Source organism: Colletotrichum destructivum, chromosome 7, assembly GCF_034447905.1.
Source record: "Colletotrichum destructivum chromosome 7, complete sequence".
In the NCBI taxonomy this organism is placed as follows: domain Eukaryota; kingdom Fungi; phylum Ascomycota; class Sordariomycetes; order Glomerellales; family Glomerellaceae; genus Colletotrichum; species Colletotrichum destructivum.
Window position 1 is genome coordinate 947,272 of NC_085902.1, and position 15,679 is coordinate 962,950.

The following is a 15,679-nucleotide window of genomic DNA, read 5'->3' on the forward strand; positions in this document are numbered from 1 at the left end:
AAAGAGAAAGCGAGCTGCGCCCTTTCAAGCCCTTGAATGGGGAGAGAGAGACAGGGAAGTTGAATAAGGCACTCGGCCGACGACGACTGCGGCGCCTAGTCCCCCGGGCTTCAGAGCCATTGGGATATGGGGATATGGGCCACGGCTGGCTCAAGGAGTGGCTCGCGCGCCGAAGAGCGACATGGGCCAGCAGCTGGACAAGGCGGACTCGAGGGAGGGAAGGGCTGAATGCGGATTTACAGTATCGGCTTGGGGGGGCAGAAGCCGCTAGTTGCGAATGTCGAATATCCCCGCGAATAAGACTTGAGATGTTGTACGTGAGGAGGGGTTGTCGATGCTGTGGCTGAGTGAGAGAGATTCGCGGCGATTGCTGGGGTTGACCATTGTTATTGGAGTAAGTAGTATCTGTACAGGAGGAAGAGGGGATGTCCATGGCAGTGAGTGACCCCAGGGACGGCGGCGGGCCTCTTGTTTCCTTTTCCCTCTCTCCCTGTCATGTCGGGCTTGAGCCTTGGAGTTTGGGCACAGGAAGTACCGCTGATTGCCTGCTTGGGTTATGGATGGTTGGATGGGTGAATGACTATGATGGAGGCCGCTTTCAAAACGAAAGTGCAGGCTTGAGACTCGTCCACTGTCGACTTAGGGGTCGGGGTATTGTCCAGTGGCGCTGTTGTATCTCTATATCTAAGATTTGCCCAGGACTACTTAATGAAGTGCTAGGAATACAGGCACAGCCGCAGCCGCAGCAGGTACAGTACGTACCTGCGAGGCGAGGGGATAAGGTACGAATTTCGGCAGGTAGCAGTACGTACCGCTGTCACAAATGGGATTCTCAATTTCGCTCCCGCGCGATTTTGGGCTCTGAGCCTGAGCCTCTGTGACCCGTTGGTGACGGGCGTCCAAACATTCCCTCTGGTCTCTCATCGTGACTACGGATACGCCTCTCTGCATCCCCCTCCCCTCCCTCGAGTCCCCCTCCTGTCATCTAACCTTGTCCTGTATCCGTAGGCTGTTCCGGCTCATTCATTTTAACCCCCCTCGGTCCCTCCATTTTGCAACGCTCGTCTCTTCCAGACCGTCGATCCACTTCTTCCATGCCTCCATTCACTTCCCTCGCCAAGCCGCTCCGACTGCCGTTTACCGACAAGTGAGAGCGAGAGAGAGAGAGAGAGAGAAACACACACTGAGTAAACACATTCACACATACGCCATACGCATACGCACCTATATAGACTCGTTTTGCCACGCCGCGCGCTCTTCTCCGGCCATTTTCGATACAAAGCTTGCTCGCTCTTGCGCCATCTACCCCGACTTCCCAACGCACCAGCCGCCTCTAGGATCTCCCCTGAGCATGCGATTCGGCCTACAACCACCACTCTGAACAGCCGCCGGTCCTCTCCGGTTTTTTAATCATATTTTCCTCATCTTTCCTCTCTTCCTCCTGCGCAAACATGATGGGCAAGAAGGAAATTCCTGCCCGCGGGGACCTAGTTGACTACAACCACACTGTTGCTGGCCAGTAAGTAATAATAATAATCAAGCTCCGCTCCGCTCCGCTCGCCACAGACCCCCTTTCCACATTTCTACATGAGATGCATTCGCGTCGCTAGCTGGTACGGCGAAAGGATTCTAACGTCGTGCCGCCATTCTCCAGTGCAGGAACCATGTGCGACGCCGACGGCGAGCTGTTCATCAAGCCCTGCACGCAGGCAGAGATCGACTTCTACAACTCGGCCAACGAGAACCACGCCGACTTCGCCGACCTGATGCCCCTTTTCATGGGCACCTTGATGCTCAGCGACTCTGCCGAGCTTAGTTCCATCGAAGACGGCGTACCCGGCCCCGTCGCATCAGCCGCTGCCAAGGAGGAGCTGACCCAATCCGTCACGGGACAGCCCAGTATCGCGCAAGAGTCGCACCCGGATAAGGAGAAGTGGGTGCAGAACAAGTCGAAAAGAATCAAGACGGACCAGGCTGTCGTGCTCGAGAACTCAGGATCCGGCTTCACGTCGCCCAACTTTCTCGATGTCAAGCTGGGCGTGAGGCTTTGGGCCGATGACGCGCCCGCCGAGAAGAAGCGGAGGTTCGACGAAATCACGCGCAAGACGACGCATGGTCCCCTGGGCTTCAGAATCGCCGGCATGAAGGTTTGGCGCGGTTCGACCGTGAAGTCGGAGCTCGACCACGAGGACTACAAGATCTACGACAAGGACTACGGTCGTACCTACGTAAACACAGAGAACGTCGTCGAGAACTTCCGTAGGTTCATCTTCAACAAGACCGCCGGCATCGACGACGATTTGGCCCGTGCCGTGGCCCAAGCCTTCCTCCGTGACCTGCGCAACGTAGAGGAGGTACTCGCTTCGAACGAAAGCAGGATGTACTCGGCCAGCCTCTTGTTCGTTTTCGAAGGCGACGGCGACAAACTGAAGGACGCCATCGCGCAGAACAACACGGCTGTCGATAGGGTCGAGGCGGTCGAGGCCTTTGCTGAGTCGAGCGAGAAGCCCGGTAGACCTGCCCTTAGAGTGGATAGTGGTATCGAGCTGATCGATGAAGACCGCGTGACCATTGATGCTGCCGTCAACGGAGGCGACGACGATGACGAAGACGACGACGACGACGGCCCAGCACTTCCTAAGATCTATTCCCTGAAGCTCATCGACTTCGCTCACGCGCAGTGGACGCCCGGCCAAGGCCCCGACGAGAATGCGCTCAAGGGTGTACGTAGTCTGATCAAGATTTTCGAGGAGCTGGTGCAATGAGGGCCGACTCTCCCATGAGCCGGCTGGACGAAAGAACGCGGGGAGCGCATGGACTTCCCGGACCTACGGCTCTGGCAGCATGACGACGAACAAAAAGTTTTACAAATCATGGTTTGTGCGACGGACAAGACCAAAACCAGGGACCTTCCAACAGCAGGCATCAGACGAGCACGTTTTGCTCAACGACTATGATACCCAGATACAGCGCGTGGACAAGAGTTGCGGATTAGACATCGCTCCTCATGGGGACAGACGAACGGGTGGGCTCGCATTCAAGTCGTGATTATGACATTGAGGATAAGGATATATACCATCAACAACCGGCGTCAGGGCTCCCTTTCATTCATACAATACCATTACAGTTCCACTCTTCGTCCTCTGACCCTCTGCTTCACCGTTCCTCCAATGGGTTCCGTATAATAGCAGGGGATGCAAAGGCTACCTCACGTCAAAATATGGGACCTGCATGGAACCAATGCAGGTCGATTGGGTTTGAAGTTGCGACGGCACGGATGACATTTGCTGGCAACCCCACATTGTCAATAGAGAGGATACCTACCGGCGAGGTTATTTAGTGAAGGCGGGGTGGGCTGAAGCAGTCCAGTGGTTAGTTCTGCTATGAAGCCTTTGAATTATCTTCAAGTCGCTATTCTTGGCCTTTCAGTATGGGACAAGCTAGTAAAGGTGATATCATAGGAGCCCTCGTGGATTGAGAATGCCTCCCTAAAACTCTACTCTCCCAAGCAAGATGTTCCAAAACGAGGTTTGCAGTCACCAGTCGAGCAAGTCACGAACTTCTTCAGTGGATTCACAACAAGAGTCTTGAAGAAGCTTCTTCCACGTACTCATTCTGGCGAGAGTGGGGAATAGCTTCAAGCCCCGCACTCACCAAACTGGAGCCACCTCGGCGCTAACATGTTTCGAAGATGCAGCTTGAAAGAGGAGTGAGCGAATCTGGTGTTGTTCAAGTACCCGCCGCTGAAAGTGTCGCCAGTTGCGAAATGCTGGCAGCAGTGACATAACAACCGATTTGCTGACGTAATTGAGGCCTGCCAGACTCGGGACGGAAACTAGTTTATCCGATCAGTCCCTGTCAGTGCTGTCATGTCTAGTTGTCGTCGCACGGCGTGCGGCGACCTAGAACTTTTTGAGGCCTCAGCGACCATCGCAATCCGAGGTCCTGAATCACGACCCGGACACCTCACTGTACCCACGATCATGGACGACCTCTTGAACCTCGAGCTTCTGTCGCTCGTATCAAAGGTTACGTCTGAGCTGCAGAACCATTTGGGCGTCTCCGACAAGACCCTCGCCGAGTTTATCATCGCCCAGCGCGTCGACGCCGAGGACTACGATGCCTTCAAGAAGAAACTCGCCGCCATGGGCGCCGACTTCCCCCCGAGTTTGGTCGAGAGCGTCGATCGTCTCGTATTGACCATGCACCCGAAGATGAAGGGCAAGGCGCAGAAGAACGGCGCCGGCGCCGGCGGCAGCAGCGAGGACCAACACCACCGAAGCACTGCCGAGAAGGAGCAGATCTTCAGAGGTCTGTCTGTGCCGGATAAGCCAGTGGCATACGACAACATCGGAGACGGCGTGGATGCCATCGACGACACTCTGGCCTTGTTGGAAGGATTGGAGGGCAAGGCGCGGAAAGAAAAACCAGACTCGCGCAAGCGCAGTCGCAGTCCAGACGATGGTCGCGAAGCGCGGCGGAAACACAGAGGTCGGTCCAGGTCAAGGGAAAGAAGGAAACGAGACAAATACCGGTCGCGGTCTCGATCGTTCGACGATTACGAAAACGGGCCTTCTCTGAAGCAGAGAAGCAAACGACGCAACTACGACAACGAGGACGACGACCGGTTCAGGAGGGCACCTGAACCCGAGGTCGACGACGCCCCGCAGCTGCACAAGGTTTATAGCGGACACGTTACTGGGATCAAAGATTTCGGAGCGTTTGTCAACCTACACGGTGTTCGCGGCAAGGTTGACGGCTTGGTTCACATCTCAAGGCTGGTGGAAGGCCAACGGGTCAACCATCCCTCTGACCTGCTGACCAAAGGCCAGGAGGTCAAGGTCAAGGTTGTCAACATTGAAGGAAACCGGGTAGGCCTTTCCATGAAAGAGGTCGACCAAGAGACCGGTCTGGATCTTCACCCAGAAGTGAGGATATCGTCGGGAGCGAACCTGGAAGCGCTGGGTGGCGGCGGCAGTCGAAACAATAACATGTTTGACGACACGCCGATGCCGCCACCGCAACATCAGCCTCGTCGACAAAAGAAGCGCATGACATCACCGGAGAGATGGGAGATACGACAGTTGATCGCATCTGGTGTTGCAAAGGCATCCGACTACCCCGACCTGGAAGAAGACTACAATGCAACCCTCAGAGGCGACGGCGAGCTGGAGCTGGAACAGGAGGTCGATATTGAGGTCAGAGAGGAGGAGCCGCCGTTCTTGGCGGGTCAGACGAAGCAGTCACTCGAGCTGTCACCCATCCGCGTTGTCAAGGCGCCAGACGGCTCAATGAATCGAGCTGCCATGTCGGGCACTGCGCTCGCAAAGGAGAGAAAGGAGCTCAAGCAGCAAGAGGCAGAAGCAGCGGCGGCCGAAGACTCCAAGGTCGACCTCTCTGCGCAGTGGAACGACCCGATGGCGGACCCTGACAAGCGCAAGTTCGCCAGCGATCTACGGAATGCCAAGTCGCAGATGGGACAGAATAAGCCCGACGCTGTGCCGGAATGGAAGCGAGCGGTGGCGCCAAAGGACCAAGCATTCGGCAAGCGGACCAACATGAGCATCAAGGACCAGAGAGAGTCTTTGCCCGTTTATGCGTTCCGACGCAAGTTCTTGGATGCTGTCAGGGAGCACCAGGTCATGGTCGTCATTGGAGAAACCGGCTCGGGCAAGACGACGCAACTGACGCAGTATCTCGCCGAAGACGGCTTCGCCAACCACGGAGTCATCGGCTGCACACAACCCCGACGCGTTGCCGCCATGTCCGTCGCGAAGCGTGTGGCTGAGGAAGTTGGTACCCCCCTCGGTGAGGCTGTCGGATACACGATTCGTTTTGAGGACAAGACCAGCCCGGCGACCAAGATCAAGTATATGACGGATGGTATGCTGCAGCGTGAGATCCTGGTTGACCCGGATCTGAGGCGGTACTCGGTCATCATGCTCGACGAGGCCCACGAACGCACCATTTCTACGGATGTCTTGTTTGCGCTGCTAAAGAAGACGATGAAGCGCCGGAAGGACTTGAAGGTCATCGCCACATCAGCAACGCTGGATGCCGACAAATTCTCGTCATACTTTGACGGATGCCCCATTTTTACCATTCCCGGCCGAACGTTCCCTGTCGAGATCCTCTACTCTCGCGAACCGGAGTCCGACTATCTCGATGCCGCACTGGTCACTGTCATGCAGATCCACCTCACCGAGCCTCCTGGCGACATTCTGCTCTTCTTGACAGGCCAAGAAGAAATCGACACGTCTTGCGAGATCCTGTATGAGCGGATGAAAGCTCTGGGGCCAAACGTCCCAGAGCTTATCATTCTACCGGTGTACTCGGCACTTCCTAACGAGATGCAGAGCCGCATCTTCGACCCTGCACCTCCTGGCTGCCGAAAGGTAGTCATTGCCACCAACATCGCTGAGACCTCCATCACCATTGACAACATCTACTTCGTCGTCGACCCCGGTTTCGTCAAGCAGAACGCCTATGACCCGAAGCTCGGCATGGACTCGCTTGTCGTGACCCCGATTTCACAGGCGCAGGCCAACCAACGTGCTGGTCGTGCGGGACGTACGGGGCCTGGAAAATGCTTCCGTCTCTACACCGAGGCTGCCTACCAGTCGGAAATGCTGCCGACGACCATCCCCGAAATCCAGCGCCAGAATCTGTCCCACGTCATTCTCATGCTCAAAGCGATGGGCATCAACGACCTGCTGCACTTCGACTTCATGGACCCTCCGCCCATCAACACGATGCTCACGGCGTTGGAGGAGCTCTACGCCCTTAGCGCGCTTGACGACGAGGGTCTTCTCACGCGTCTGGGGAGGAAGATGGCGGATTTTCCGATGGAGCCGTCACTGGCCAAGGTGCTCATCATCTCGGTAGATATGAAGTGCTCAGCCGAGATGCTCATCATCGTGGCGATGCTGAATCTGCCCAACGTGTTTTACCGGCCCAAGGAGAAGCAGTCACAAGCGGACCAGAAGAAGGCCAAGTTCCACGACCCGCACGGCGACCACCTGACTCTGCTCAACGTGTACAATTCGTGGAAGCAGAGCAGCTACTCGAGCCCGTGGTGTTTCGAGAACTTCATCCAGGCGCGGTCGATGAAGCGGGCCAAGGACGTACACGACCAACTCGTCAAGATCATGGAGCGGTACCGGCACCCGATCCTCAGCTGCGGGCGCAACACGCAAATCGTGCGGCAGGCGCTCTGTTCGGGCTTCTTCCGCAACGCGGCGCGCAAGGACCCGCAGGAGGGCTACAAGACACTCATCGAGGGCACGCCAGTGTACCTGCACCCGAGCTCGGCGCTGTTCGGCAAGCAGGCCGAGTGGGTGATTTACCACACGCTCGTGCTGACGACCAAGGAGTACATGCACTGCACGACGAGCATCGAGCCCAAGTGGCTCGTGGACGCGGCGCCGACCTTTTTCAAGGTGGCGCCGACGGACCGGCTGTCGAAGAGGAAGAAGGCCGAAAGGATCCAGCCGCTGCACAATAAGTATGCGGGCGAGGACGACTGGAGGCTCAGCGCGCAGCGGAAGGGCGGGCGCGGCGGCGGCGGCGGCGGTACGTGGGGTTAGAAGAAGTTGTCTGTCCGTCCGTCTTTCTGTCTATCTGTTTGTCCGCGGGAAAAGCGTGGGGGGAAGACGCAAAAAGGGGCCGAGACGAGGATCTAGGTCGTTGTTATAGCTCAGCAAATATACCCAAGAAGAGTTCCAACACACTATGACATGGGCGGACGTGGCCTGGGGATCAACGCGCATTTCCAATGTTTGGAATTTGGAATTCTTCTGGATGTGACTCCCGCTTCATGGGCTCTTTGGGGCTTTTGCAGACACTCTTGCAGTCAAGAGGGACTTGGAAGGTTTGCCTGCCGGGGAGGTCAGACCAGTAAAACAAGGGGGGTGGGAGGTTTTCAGAGAGGGCGGGGCGGGAAGCCATTTGTTGCGACGTTTTGATGACGCCAAAGCCGGCTGAGACCTTTGGGAGCCAAGATGTTGGATAACCTAGTTCTGTGCGGGAGTTTGAGGTTTGAAGATACCTCTTCCGTCCAAAGGAAGGGGTTTAAGCGTCAACGGTGAAGTATCGAAGAGCGCCCAAAACGTCGACTTGGCATCACGACTTGGCGTTGTGTTAGCCTGAAGCCGGAACGCGAAGCCGAGAGAGGCAGAGCTGATGACAAGAAACCCGGAAACTGGGGGAAGGGGGGAAAGAGTTGGCCTGTGGATGTGTGAATGGACTTTCGACGCCGCCGGGAGTTCCAGACGGTCCAGCCCAGCTGCGGTCATGTCCTATCCATTCAGTTAAACGACCCATCAAGCGGCCACGTCCGGGTTAACTCCCCTTTGCCCCCCGCGGGCTTCCAAGCAAGTTCTGTAGGCGAGGGTGGTTTAGACTTTTCGGGAAGGGTGGAAAATGACATGACGGCAATGACTCGCAGCTGCAAAGGGAGGGTGGGTTAGATGGATGGTTTCTTTTTGATATTCCTGCCTCGGACGGGTTCCCGGACATGGGTCCCGGGACCTCCGGGGGCCATCCCGGACGGCGATCAATCAGGGCCAGCCAAACATGGCGACTCTTCGCGCTTATACCGGGTACTCCTAAAGAGACAACAGGGGGGGGGGGGGGGCGTCTGCATGCGAGTGTTCCCGCTGCGAGATCGAAGTCTATCCGCTGTCTCACTTAAAGCCTCCTGGCGCTAGTAAGGCTATCAATTTAATTCCCAGCTGACTTATACGTACGGTACCAAGCTGTACTATCTGGACGAGACCACGGTTGCGGGAAGTGGGTAATATGATGTTATACTGGAGAGCCCGCGTTGATACACGCCAAGACGTTTCGAGACGGTGGGCATCCCTCTTCGCGAGGGGGGGGGGGGGGGTGGAGGGCTCGCCGTTGTTTGGCCTAATGTTTCCGAAGGGCAGATCATGTTGGAGGGATATGGTATCTGAAGTAGTTTGTTGACACTCCAGGGGGCTTTAAGGGGTGTGTGTGGTCGATGATGCCACCCGTCTTTTAAAGCATGGAGGATATCCCCTCGGTGTCGTGGGGGTCTCTTGGATACGCTTTTGGATGGATGGTGGGAGGGCATTGTTAGGATCAGAGTAGCGACGGATTTGTTAAACAAATACCTTGGGTGCCATCGGCAATATCTCCCCTCTGGATGGGACCCTGATACCAACAGACGAAGTCAACAACGACAAGACGAGTACGACGCCAGGCACGCATGCATCAGGGTCGACAATGACGCGCCATCGGCATCTGGCGCTGCACCTTGCCGCCGCCCTGGCACTGCTGGCCGCGGTACTCCCGGGGGCCCGCGTCGCGGCGGTCGAGGACCTCGAGGCCGAGGACGTGCCGCCCGAATGTGTGGCGGCGTGCACCCCCATCGTGCAACTCACGGGGCGCTGCGAGGCGCAGGCGGAGCAACGGTTCGGGACGGACCGGCGGCGGGCGGCGGTAGGCGGTCCGGAACGGGAGGCGAGAAGAATGAGGAAAAAGAGGAGGTCTCTGCAGAGGACGCTGGGGAAGCGGCTGGGACGGAGGCAGAGGGAAGAAGATGATGATGATGATGATGTCGAAGACGGGGACGAGGAGGATGATAGCGACGACGACGAGGAGGGGGCCGCGGCGCGAACGCAGCCTGCTCCCGGAAGGCTCGCCGAGACGGAACGGAGCAAGGCGGCGGACGAGGCGGGGGAAGACGCGGCGATGAGGGCTTGCGTCTGCGGGGAGCGCGGGTTCGACGTCGCCGGCGCGGCGTTCGGGTGCGCGGCCTGCGTTGCGCGGAACGGGACGGCCGTCGAGGCCAACGAGGGTGAGTCGTTTACCCGCCCCCTCTCTCTCTTATCTTTTGGTTTCCTATCTTTGTCGTGGTCAACGGGGAACGAACATGACTGACAGGGGAATCTTAGACATCCGGCAGGTTATCGCCGAGTGTGGCTTCGTCGCCGCGCCGGCTCCTCCGGTGCTGGTGACGACGACGACACCACCGGTCCTCGTGCCTGCGACCAGCACCTTGCCGCCTCCGGTGTTGGCCCCGGGCGAGCCGTCTACGCTCAGTTCATCGACGTCTACATCGACAACGACACCGCCGCTTTCACCGTCGCAGGTGGATGCACCCCCGTCCACGCAGTCTACCTCGATGCCTCCGCCGGCGCCCCCGGCTACCCAAACTCCTTCGGTCCCCACGACGCCGTCCCAGCCGGTAGAGGCGTCTTCGACGCAAAGTGCCGAATCGGTTACGCCCGTCACCGTGTTCGAGACGCCCACGTTCGTGACGCTGCCGTCCATCGTCCCGCCGAACGACGCCCCGGCCTCTCCGCCGGACCTAGACGACGGGAACCAGATGAGTAACGGCGCGAGGGTGGTGGGCGTGCTCGGTAGGAGGGCCGTCTTGGTGGCGATTGTTGTCTTTCTTTTGAGTTGAGATGTCGGCTAGAGATGAAGGGATAGTCGTTCAGAGATACCAATTGGCTGCGAGGATTTGCTTTGGGTGGACCAAGACAGACGATAGATAGCGGGATAATAGGGGGAGGACTGAAGAATTCAAAGAGCCAGCCAGCCGTATCACACAAAAAGTCATGTGTAAGCCTCCATTTATCAGCTGCTTTGCTACTTGCTTCCTTTACGACTCACTTTGGCCTCGAATTATGGATAATGGCAGTGGCAACTGAAGTATCAACCTTGGTAGTTCAACATCACAGCCAAAATCAACACCAACTACAATCCACGCGATCACTGAAGCAGCTTGACGGCGAGCAAGAATTTTGTAAAACTTTGGATAGTACACTCGGACCGGGTTTCGCGAACCGAGCTACTTAAGATAACCGAAGGGTATATGCGCTCTATGACGAACCATATCTACATACAGGGAAGGGAAACTCAGAATAAAAGGAAATTTTAAAAACCACTCCATCATCTGTTACTGGTTCCCTATTAGATGGCCAGGGCGGCCAGCGCGGCGGCCAGCAGGAAGGCTCCTGAGCCAACCTTGCCGGCGCCAGCCTGGACGGGGCCGGTGGTGGTGGCCGGGCACGCGGCGCCGATGCAGGGCGCGGTGACGCCGGTGCCGACGGGGATGCGGGCGGTAGTCAGAGTGCCGTTGTAAGGGGACGACGGGGCGACGACCAGAGTCGTGGGCGCGGCGGGGGGAGCGGTGGCGGTGGCCACGTCGGTCGCGGGGACGCCGGGGGTCTCGGGGACGGGCTTCTGCGCGGAAGTGGTCTCGCCGGGCACGGGGACACCGACGGTGGGGACGCCGGCGCCGGGGTTGGAAGGCTTGGGAGAGCCTGGGGCCGAGGGCTCGTCCTTGCTTATGGTAGAGTATTCGGGGGCGGGAGTCGTAGGCTTGCCGGGGGCAACCGGGGTTGTGGCGGGCTCCTCGCCGCCGGGGACGGCGGGGGTGGTGATGGGCTCGCCGTTGCCGGGGACGGCGGGAGTGGTCGCAGGCTTCTCGGTACCGGGGACCGGCGGGTTTTGAGAGACGTCGGTGGGCTTGCCGGGGACGCCGGGGACGGGCACCGTCGTGGAGATGAGCTCGCTAGTAACGATGGTAGAAGTCCTGGCGGGGCAATCGGGGACCTCGGGTGCGCACGAGGTGATGGTGACAATGTTCGTCTTGAAGGTCGTCAGGACGGTGGGGATCTCCGTGGTGACGGGGACCGGCTTCTCGGCCTCGGTCGTGGGCACGGGAACGGGCTTCTCTCCCTCCGTAGTAGGAACAGGAACGGGCTTCTCGACCTCGGTGGTAGGAACAGGCACGATCTCGCTAGTGACAATGGTGCTAGTCCGGGCAGGGCAGTTGGGGACGTCGGGAGCACAGGAAGTGATGGTGATGATGTTAGTCTTGTAAGTCGTGATCTGAACGGGAGGCTGCTCCGTGACAACGGGCTTCTCGACCTCGGTGGTGACGGGGACAGGCTTCTCGCCCTCAGTCGTGGGCGCCGGGACAATCTCGCTGGTGATGACGGTCGAGGTCCTGGCCGGGCAGTTGGGAACGTCGGGCGCGCAAGAGGTGATAGTAACGATGTTGGTCTTGTACGTGGTCATCTGGACGGGAGGTTCCTCGGTGACGACGGGCTTCTCGGCCTCGGTGGTGGCGGGAACGGCGGGGACGGTAGTGGGGATGACCTCGCTCGTGATGATGGTGGAGGTCCTGGCAGGGCAGTCGGGGACCTCGGGCGCGCAGGAGGTGATTGTGACAATGTTGGTCTTGTAGGTCGTCAGGGCGGTAGTGACATCGTCAACAGGCTTCTGCGAGCTGACGGTGACGACGGGCTTGTCGGCAGTGGGCTTAGGCGGGACGTAGCTCTCGACGGGGATGGCGGTCGTCGTGGGGATGATCTCTTGGGTCGTGAGAGTCGAGGTCCTCGCGGGGCAGTTGGGGACTTCAGGGGCACAGGAGGTGACGGTGACGACCTCAGTCTTGGAGATGGTCAGCTGGGTCGGAACGTCGTACACGGGGCAGATCGTGGTGGTGACGGGGACGACCTCGGTGACGACTACGGGGGTGTCCTTGGCCGGGCAGTTGGTGACCTCGGGCGCGCACGAGGTGATGGTCTTGATGTTGGTCTCGTAGACGGTGGACGTGGCGAGACGGGTGGTCAGGCTCTCAGCAGGGGTCTCGATGGGGGTCTCGATGGGCTTCTCGGAAGCGATGACGGAGGTGGAGGCCGGAGCGGAGGCCGAAGCCGAGACGGTCTCGACGGGCTTCTCAGAAGCGACGGCGGAGGACACAACGACAGAGCTGACGACAGCGGTCTCCGCAGCAGCAGAGGTGGAAACAACAGTGGTCTCTGCAGCAGTGGAAGCAACAGCAGTGGAAGCGAGCTGGCTGGAGATGACCGAGCTGGGAGTCGCCTCGGCCTCTTTGAGGCTGTAGACCTTGACGGACTTGAGCTGGAAGTACACCTCGGCGAAGGCGGCCGGGTTCTTCGCAACCCACTCCTTGCATGTAGCGCCCCCGGCCTTGGCCTTGCAGCTGTCCCAGATGCCATCCTGCCCGGCCACGCCGCACAGGTTGATGTTCATCACGAGCTTGGCCTCTCCGAAGAGCTTGTCTGCGGCGCATGTGCTAGTGGTAAAGCTCGGAACGCCCCAGTTCTCCGGGTTGGGGTTGGTAGCGATGTCGGCGGGAACGTTGGCGTGGGTGAAGCCCCAAACCTTGATCGCATCGTCGGTCCATTGCATGGCATCTACAAACGGCGAGTTAGCCCAAAATTTATCACGGCTTGGAAGTTGGTCATGTGTGGTGCGGGATTCTTACAAACGCCGCCCTCGGCGGATCCAAAGGGCGCGGCCGGGTCGAGGCCGGCACAACCCTCGTTGTCGGCCTGGCCCACGGCGAAGTTGGCGCAGTTCGGCTTGCTGACGGTTCCGGTCATGCCCTTGCCGTCGATGCGGCACTCGCCGATCCTCTCGTCGGTGTGGAGAACGACCTTGTTGACGTTGTCCTCGTTCCAGGTCTCGACGATGTCAATCTCACCGGCATCGGGCCAGGGATTACCGACGGTCCAGCTGTTAAAGTAGTGAAACAGTCAGAAAAAAGGCACTCCAAATACGCATAAATCAACGGGAAAAAAAGCTTGAAAGGGACTTACAAAGCAGGCCAGGCACCGCAGACGGGCTTGGGTAGGTGAGAGAAAGTCGCAATGAAAAGACCCTGCTTGTACTTGCTCTTGCTCTCGATCCTGACACTGCTGCGGCCGATGCCGTTGGGGTCGAGGACGGACTTGGAGTCGACGCCGAGGTACAAGTCCTCGCCGACGGTCTTCAGAATACCCATGCTCTGGGCCTCCTCGGCAGACTTATAGGAAACATATCCGCCCGTGGGGTCTACATCGTTGTAGTTTGAGCTCGAGTGGTCGCTCTAGAAAGCATGTTGTTTAGCGATCTCTCTTATTCGATCACGCTGGTGGGCCGGGACTGGATACATACGACGAAGAAGCCGAACTTGTCGAGGAAGTTTGTGGAGTCGTAGCTGTCCACGACCTGGTAGGACTTATGGGCCGATACCGAAGAGGTAAGAAGGAGGACGGAAGAGAGCGTCGAGAAGAGTGAAGGGGCCATGTTGGGCTAAAATAATCTTTTGGGGAAACAAAAAAAAACAGAAACGGAAAAAGGGCTACGGGAAACGGCTGTGACGTGAGCAAGTCCCGAAGCACACGCAAAAGCACTACGAACAACGAGTGAATGAGATCTTTCCACACTAGAAAGAGTGAATAGAGGGGAAAGGGACCTCAAAGACTTGGTTTTAAGAAAAAAGAGAGTGAATAAGAAACCGAAAGAGGAATCTCGAAAGAGGGTGAGATGGAAGAGAGGGTAGGGGGCCTAGATGCGCAGGGCGCTTGATCCCATGGGGGGGTTACCCATCGCTTCTTATATCGGACCAGAGACTCTTCCCTCCTGGCCATACGATTCATCCGTAGGGCCACGAGATGAGATTCCCTCAGGGGTTCGACCGCAGGCCTGCCTCTCCAGCAATCTCGTGCTCATTGGGCCTTAGGGCCCCCCCGGACGAGGTCTTGGTGAGCCGGCCTCAAAACCGGTGGTTCGTTCAGGGGAGATGGGGACGACCTAGAACTCAGCCCCCCTTTACAAGACCGGATGATGTCCCCAAGGGTTTGGCTATGCATTGGTCGTTCGTGTGCCTGGCATACGCAAGGACGAGCGGTTCCACCCCATGGTTCTCTGCATGTGTGCACACAGAAGAGACGTACAAAGTACAATACATACATACATATGTATACACACGTGTGGGTGGGAACGAGAAACAACTTTCTGCAACTCCCCAGAGCAGCCCGAATTTCTCAAACACGCCAACCAAGGCACTAAAGAGCATTCGGACTTGGACGCCAGGCACGGCACGGCGGTTGGCTGGCGGCTCAGTCACAGCCCGCGCGAAGGCCGATGAGGGTGACCGTCCCGAGGCCAATGATGTGGAGGCACATGTAAGACTTAAGCCTGGTTTAGACCACCCTTGCCCCATCCATATCCACCCCCCCTGGTCTGACATGCGAGAACGGGGCCTTGGTGGCCCAGGTCCTGGACGGGACCCCTGTTAGGAAGAGGAGTAGTCGTCGGTGGGCGGATGAGATTCCGGCGCTCCTCTTTTTTTTTCTCCTCCTCTTCCCAGTCCGGCCCATTCGCCCGCGCTAGACAGGGGATATCGTTCAAGCCGCCGAGATCTCTGATGGTGCTGTCGCCCTTCGAGGCATGATTGGCAGAGGATCTTCTGCGTCGTGGCATCGAACTATCTAGACCGGGCGGCAGCGCACACTCTTTCCAGTCTGTGTCTTTTCTGAATACCGCCAGCCAAAGGCTACTAAGGAAGGGACGGGCTATGGATCGACGTCAACGGCGTCCAGATCTCCTGTTAGCCGCGTTGCAGAGCGGACTGACCGTCTACAGGTCTGACTACAGACAGGTCTGACTGCTTTGCACACATGTTGAATCCAGCCAAGTTGCCGAGATTCCGGCCGTTTTATGCACACCAACGAGGTGGGCATAATAGGTGTTGTGTTGTGGTCCTTTCTCATTGTGTCCCGCGCAGGGGGGCGTTTCGGAGAACGTCCAAACGAGAAAATGGTCCTCCAGGGCTCTCTGCGGTTTTCCCTCGTCCTCGCGGCGTAGCAGCGGCTTTCGTATTCCAATCCGTGTTAGCGGAGGGGTT

At 58.1% G+C, this 15,679-nt stretch overlaps 4 protein-coding genes across 4 annotated transcripts; 3 read left to right on the plus strand and 1 right to left on the minus strand.

Annotated features, from left to right (window-relative positions):
- Positions 1-866: 866 nt before the first annotated feature.
- CDEST_10834 (Putative inositol polyphosphate kinase) lies at positions 867-3,435 on the plus strand. Its single transcript, XM_062926990.1, has 2 exons — positions 867-1,519; positions 1,655-3,435. The coding sequence occupies exons 1-2, from the start codon at positions 1,452-1,454 to the stop codon at positions 2,763-2,765; spliced, it is 1,179 nt and encodes a 392-aa protein (XP_062783041.1). The 5' UTR covers positions 867-1,451; the 3' UTR covers positions 2,766-3,435.
- Positions 3,436-3,983: 548 nt separating this feature from the next.
- Positions 3,984-7,586, plus strand: CDEST_10835 (Putative helicase, AAA+ ATPase domain, Helicase-associated domain, DEAD-box helicase, OB; the record flags this gene model as incomplete). The annotated part of the gene is made up of 1 exon (XM_062926991.1): positions 3,984-7,586. One exon carries the CDS (start codon positions 3,984-3,986, stop codon positions 7,584-7,586), a length of 3,603 nt encoding a protein of 1,200 aa, XP_062783042.1.
- A 1,663-nt stretch (positions 7,587-9,249) lies between these two features.
- Positions 9,250-10,435, plus strand: CDEST_10836 (uncharacterized protein; the record flags this gene model as incomplete). The annotated part of the gene is made up of 2 exons (XM_062926992.1): positions 9,250-9,823; positions 9,921-10,435. The coding sequence occupies 2 exons, from the start codon at positions 9,250-9,252 to the stop codon at positions 10,433-10,435; spliced, it is 1,089 nt and encodes a 362-aa protein (XP_062783043.1).
- Positions 10,436-10,944: 509 nt separating this feature from the next.
- CDEST_10837 (Putative glycoside hydrolase family 16, concanavalin A-like lectin/glucanase domain superfamily) lies at positions 10,945-14,554 on the minus strand (the record flags this gene model as incomplete). Its single annotated transcript, XM_062926993.1, has 4 exons — positions 13,945-14,554; positions 13,608-13,876; positions 13,274-13,524; positions 10,945-13,202 (listed from the first exon to the last, which is right to left on the minus strand). Exons 1-4 carry the CDS (start codon positions 14,074-14,076, stop codon positions 10,945-10,947), a joined length of 2,910 nt encoding a protein of 969 aa, XP_062783044.1. The 5' UTR covers positions 14,077-14,554.
- Positions 14,555-15,679: the final 1,125 nt, after the last annotated feature.